Raw genomic sequence first — 6,884 nt, forward strand, 5'->3', positions numbered from 1 at the left:
CCCTTTAAGTAAACAGACAGGTTTTTATCCATGGTTAATAGATTACATTATTAGGCTACTTTGACCATTGCATGTTATCTAACATAATCTATGAAGGTAAGAATAGAGATATTTCATGATATAGTTCATGCGTCTGGGAATGTTTCTAATAAAAATGAAAAATAAATAAATAATGCTTAATAATAATTTGGCAAAATGCTGTTGTAGCTTCTATGTGTCACATGACAACCCCACCACCCCCACTCGTGCCACCTCAAAAATAATGAGTGCATGAATCTCCTGCTTATACATTAAATAAAATATTTGTACATTTAATAAGCTGTCACAGAGTATGAAATAAATACTGTCCAAATCCGTGTTAGCTCTGTTCCAGGAGGAATGCCTTTGCCTAATCACAATTGACATTGATATTTCCACAACATTTCCACTTGCATAAATATACATACTGTATGTTTACATTTTGCAGAACAGACAGAAGAAGGTCCATCAATGTGCAACATTCGTTATGTTCAGATGTTCGGTAACTTAGCTGTCGTGTTAGTTTTCACTCTTCTCTGTGTCAGAGGTTATTTATACATACGTATATAATCCATACTTTGAAATATAATTTAATTCAGTGATGCAAATCAGAATTTTCATCATCTTTTACTCCAGTTTTCAGAGTCATGATCCTTCAAAAATAATTCTAATATATTGATTTATTACCAGTGCTGGAAACAGTTTTGCTGCTTAATATTTTTTGGAACCTGTGACATTTTGTTTAGAATTCTTTGATGAATAGAAAGCTAAAGAGAACATCACTGATAGTAAATCAACATATTAGAATGATTTCTGAAGGATTATGTGACACTGAAGACTGGAGTAGAGGCTGATGAAATATATATAAATATATATTACATCTGTAACCGAGACATTTTTTAAAAGAGTCCATGAGGATCATTTAAGTGTCCTAAAATTCAGTTGCAGTTTAACTAGAATAAATAGTATTTTTTTAGTCAAAGAGATTCTACTGATCCTCCATTTCCTGAAATCATCAGTTACTTCAGAATTACAGAAGGATAAAGTTATCTAACACACTTAAAGGTCACATTTGCATTCTATAATTATTTCTGAATTATCAAGGGACTGTTAGATCATTATGATGTTGCAAATCTGACTGTATATAAATTTCCCTCATGCAGCTGTGAGCCGATTGAAAGATGGATTTCTAAAATAAAAAGCTGTTCAGAGGCCTTTTCCAAACCTCCCAGTCTTTCAAACAATTCGGCATACTGCTTATAAGTCTATTTTAATGATTTAAAGTCATCCAACAGTATAACAAGATACACAAGATTGTACACAGAAAAAAAATCTACATTGTGTTGGCCTTGTTTGTTCTGGAGTCACATTTTGAGAAGAAATGAATAACATCTCCTCTCTCCACTTTCTCACTGTCACGGCTCTGAATGAGTGGGACTGGACCAGCAGGATCATATTTTTTTCATTTGCTCTTCCAGCTTACCTTATAACTATTGTTCTGAATGCTGCCTTGATTATGATTATTGCTTTTGAGAAAGCCCTGCATGAACCCATGTATATTTTCTTGTGTAATCTCTGTCTTAATGATCTGTGTGGAACTACAGGGTTTTATCCCAGGTCTTTGGTTTATTTAATCACAGAAACCAACAGGATTTCAATTGAGGAATGTATTGTACAAAGTATTGTCATCATTGTTTATGGTGCTGGTGAATTCTCAAATTTAAGTATCATGGCTGTTGATAGGTACATAGCGATCTGTCAACCTTTACGTTATCACAGCATTATGTCACCTTTCACTGTGAGGAGCCTGGTGACTTTTATTTGGATATATCCTTGTTTTCTGAGTATAATGGCCATTATAGTTGCTATGAAATACCCTTTTTGCAGACATGAAATAGTTAAACTTTTCTGTGAAAACCTGTCCTTGGTTAATCTTCAATGCAAACAAGATAATTTAAATGGGATTTTTAATGGGTGGATGTATGTAACTGCAATTGTCTTAATTAGTTTTGTTCTGATTTCCTATTTTAAAATAATTCTAGCTTGTCGGAAATCTAAAGTAAATCAAGAGAAGTTCTTAAGCACTTGTGTACCACACTTGATTTCCTTTCTGAACTACATAGCCTGTGTTTTTTTTGATTCCTCCCAGACAGAATTTAGAACAAAAACATTGCCTCACATGTTATATACTTTTCTAACGGTTATATTCTTGATTGTTCCCCCTGTTGTCAATCCTGTAATATATGGTATTAAATTAAGTCCAGTAAGGGCAAAAATACTATTTATCTTCCGAAGTTTAAGGATTAGGAACATGTAGCACACACTTTATAATTTAGTGTTGACATCTTTTTGTCTTTACAATGCATTACACTTACCTTTTATTAAAACTGTTTTTTTTAATGTAATGTTATTTAAACAGGATAATTTATTCTTTAAGCTGTACTTTTCATGTAACATGATGTAAAAGGAGAAAGAAGTAAATGTATATGTATATTTACATAAGTTATTGTGTCTTAGCATTTGACACTGGATATATTTTGCGCTATTAAAGCTGACATAGCAGACCTGTGTAACATTTATTAGAACAATGGTTCTCACAAAAACAGTTGCTCTGTATAGGTTGCTACAGTATTAACAATTATGATATCAAAAGTGTCAAAGTGACACTTTAGTGCTATCTTCTGGTTAAAGATCTACATGCTTCCAAAATGTTTATAAGACTACTGAAAAAACAAAATCAAGGACTGAATACAATTCTAGTTTGTCATTTACTCTGATACAATATTAATTTAGAAATAGCTAAATGTCATAATTACAAATAAATTATTCTAGTTGGTCCATTATTGGTATTTGCCGTCCAACGTTGAATGTTTCAGTGCAAGATTATACTACAAACCATGCCTTTAATAGTATGTTGGTTGCATGCAAGCATGATTTTATATATATATATATGTATATATATATGTATGTATGTAAATTAACAAAGGTCTGTTACATTCTTCTTATTAGCATATTAGGCCTCTTATTATTATAAAGTTACATTAATTATTAAATTATAACCTACTACAATTAATTTAGTCTCCACAATAATTTCATAGTGCATCACTGCTTAACTGACATGCTGCAAGGATAATAAAGATTATAGACTATTCCTCATTGTAAATCAGTCATCACCTTGGTATTGATAGACCACGCGCGCATGTGAGAGCTGAACAGCACACCTTTAAACTAAACTTAAACTAGCCTTGCCGGTTTAAATTTGAAAGAGACAGAAGACGCGAATGAGAACTCCCGCACGCTGTTGAACTTTAACCATTCACCTCTAAAAGAAGACACAAACATTCACATTCTTCACAATCCATTTTTTTTCTTTCTTTTTATATACATTTACATTTAACATTTAATCATTTAGCAGACTTATATACAAACAGCATTATACATAGACTTTTAGGATGGGACAGACCCATTTACATGCAAAGGTCGGCAACCGCCTTTGGGCCCCTCAAAGCCCCCCTAAAATGCTTTTTACATAGGCCAGGAGAGGTTTATTACCACAACGACTGTCTGCGTGTCCTCATTGGATGTGCTTCATGTGTATCCTGCTTGTAGCACAATTAAATGTCATGCATCTGAAGCTATAATTAAAAACTGTCCAACAGTGCGTATTGTATGTTTATTGTTTTAAATACCGTTTGTCCGATTACTTGTTGGACCTAAGTAGAGAATGCATGTGCAGTTTCTATGTTGATTGATATAATTCTATAGTGTGTAAATGTTATTGTTTCTTTTTTTTTCTTTTTTTCAGTTTCATTTAAATTTGTAGTTAAAAAAAACGTAAAGAATCTATGTATTTTAAGGATTAGAGTTAAAACAGGCACATTTGTCAGTGGACTTTCTTTGTCAATATGGGTATATTGTTTCACAATGTAGTTCTCATTCTCACTAATTTAAGTTTGTATATGAATGAATCTCTTTTTTTTGTGATCAAATGTTTATTGAAGGAAAAAGAACAACAAGATATTAAGCATTTTAAAATCATAAGCAACAGTCAACAGAAAATATGTATATATATCTATATATACACACATGCACAAAAACAAAGTATACACATACATTGAAATATACATTAAAAAAAAAAAAAAAAAAAAAAAACAAGGGGAATAACTCGATTTCAGGACCTTGAATTAATGAATACACAGAGTAAACCAACTTGAATTCAATCAGATAAAGAAAAGAGATCATCTCACCCAGGCTTTTAGTGATTCAGAAACAGTATACCAGTTACAGAGAGCCTTTTCATTCGCACCATTAACTCGAGCAGTAGACAATTCTAGAAGAGTCACGTCTAAAAATGTAAGAATCCAACATTTAACAGAAAGTGAATGAGGAGGCTTCCATCTCAATGCAATCATTTTTTTAGCAGCTGTGAGGCCAGCTAGTACAGTGCGCTTATGTTGGTTATTAAGGTTCAACATTGTTAGGTTATTCAGTAACAGGACAGGCACCGTTACAGGTATTGTTGCTGAGACCAGATCGGATAATCTGGATGCCACCTGAGTCCAAAATTGAGCAACAGGTGGACACTCCCACATCATATGTAAGAAAGTGCCTGGAACCTTCAGAACGCATTGGGTACAGGTTGGATCAGTTAATCTCTTCATTAAATGGAGTTTACGAGGTGTTAAATACGTTCTATGTACAAAGTTGAAATGTATCTGCTGGTGGTCAGGATTACGAGAGGCCTCCTTTATATTTACCCAAACATCCTCCCAATTAACTTCTGGATCCAAATTTGGGCAGTCTCCACAGCCTATCTAAAGGCAATTTGGCATAAGAGGCCTCTAATATAAAGTTATATAATATGGACACCAAGCCCCTATTATTCCCTTGAGCAATAATCAACTTATACAATGGGTGTACAAGCAAAGGTTGCTGCCAAGGAACACCATATGCTTTGAGGGCCGATCTAAGCTGTAGATAAAAGAAAAATGAGGATGCTGGCAAATTGAATGAGTTTGCAATGTCTTGAAAAGAGCACAAACCAGAATCATTATAAATGTCTTTCAAATGACGAATACCACTCCTACTCCAATGTGAAGGAGGAATGGGTCTGCCTCCAATTGTCAATCCTTTATTACTAAATATGGGAGATTGTGTATGCCACTTGCAAGAGACCTTGCATCTAGATTCAACTAACCTCCAGGTTTGAATAAGATGGGAAACTATGGGACCAAAGCGCAGCCGACATTGCTTATTTGATACATTAGAAAAAAGGATGTCTTCTAGATTCCATGGATGCACAATATGTTCTTCTATCTTGCGCCAAGAGACAGGAATATAAGGGTTAAACCATACAAGCAAAGGCCGAAGTACAAAAGACCAAAAATAGAACTTACAATCAGGCACTGCCAAACCCCCATCTACCCTCTTCCTTTGTAAAGTAGTCAGTTTTAAACGTGGTCTCTTTCTATTCCAGATGAATTGGGAGATATTACCATGGATTTTATTCCAGAAGTTGACAGCAGGGGAGAGGGGAATCATAGAACTAAAAAAATTCAATCGAGGCAAAATATTCATTTTTACAATAGAGATTCGAGCCTGCAGAGAGTTGGGCAGATTGATCCATCTGTCCAAATCTCTCTTGATGTCCTTGCCTACTTCTGAAAAATTGTGCGTCACAATGTGGTTCAAAGAGGGAAAAATTTGTATCCCAAGATACTTAAAATGCTGAGCAACAGCAATAATGGAAGGGTACTGCAATATTTTAGCAGACTCATTTAAAGGTAAGAGGGCAGATTTAGACCAGTAACCCTGAAACCAGATAAATGGCCAAACTCTTCACAAACAGACAGCAGGCTAGAAATAGACTGTACTGGATTTTCCATGAAAACCAGAACATCATCTGCATATAATGCTACATGATGCAAAGTATTGTGAATGGAAATAGGTTTTATCTCAGTAGATTGTCGAATCATCTGGGCAAGAGGTTCAAGGGAGAGGGCAAAAAGAGCTGGACTTAAAGGGCACCCTTGTCGTGAAGACCTAGTGATAGTAATTGGTGAGGAAAGTAGTTGTCCTGTGAGTACTAATGCTGTGGGATTAGAGTAAAGAACCTTAATCATATGTATAAAACCCTTACCAAAACCCATATTTTCCATAACAGACCACAAGAAAGACCACTCCATCCTATCAAAGGCCTTCATTGCATCCAGGGACAACACTGCTGAAGGAACCTTAGCATCCACTGCCGCATCCATTATATGTAGAAGACGCCTGACGTTATCCACTGCCAGTCTAGTTTTAATAAAACCTGTCTGATCACAATGGACTAGCAAGGGCATGTGATCCTGAATGCGCCGGGCAAGTACCTTTGCATAAATCTTTAAATCGGAATTTAACAGACTTAATGGCCTATAGTTTACGCATTCTGAAGGATCCTTATCTTTCTTTAAAAGCAGAGATATTAGGGCAGTATTGACATCTCTAGAAAAGCTGCCTTTTTCAATTGAAGTCGTTATCATGTCTAGAAGCAAGGGACCTAATTTATTCCAGAACACAATATAAAACTCAGGTGGTATCCCATCTAAACCAGGTGATTTATTCCTTTGCATAGCAAGGGCAGCCTCGTTCAATTCTTTTAAAGAAATGTGGCTATCAAGTAGAGTGGAAGCATTTGTTGCTAGCTGTGGTAGATGTAACTTTTTTTAGAAAATCACTGCATCTATTCTCTTCAGGCTGAGACTCGGATTTGTACAAATTGGAATAGAAGACACGAAACGTCTCGTTAATTTGTTTGGGTTCAGTTGTGATAATGCCGGCTGAGGATTTGATGGAGGAAATATCGGCAAAATGTTCATTTGACCTAA

At 35.0% G+C, this 6,884-nt stretch overlaps 1 protein-coding gene across 1 annotated transcript; it reads left to right on the forward strand.

The window, feature by feature from the left end:
- The first annotated feature begins 1,399 nt into the window (after positions 1–1,399).
- Positions 1,400–2,335, forward strand: LOC132130014 (olfactory receptor-like protein OLF4). Its single transcript, XM_059541580.1, has one exon. It carries the CDS (start codon positions 1,400–1,402, stop codon positions 2,333–2,335), a length of 936 nt encoding a protein of 311 aa, XP_059397563.1.
- Positions 2,336–6,884: the final 4,549 nt, after the last annotated feature.

Source organism: Carassius carassius, chromosome 47, assembly GCF_963082965.1.
Source record: "Carassius carassius chromosome 47, fCarCar2.1, whole genome shotgun sequence".
NCBI classification, from domain to species: Eukaryota; Metazoa; Chordata; class Actinopteri; order Cypriniformes; family Cyprinidae; genus Carassius; species Carassius carassius.

What these genes read in the sequence shown, in the direction of transcription:
- LOC132130014 (XM_059541580.1), top strand. Translation starts at nt 1,400, where the DNA reads ATGAATAACATCTCCTCTCTCCACTTTCTCACTGTCACGGCTCTGAAT.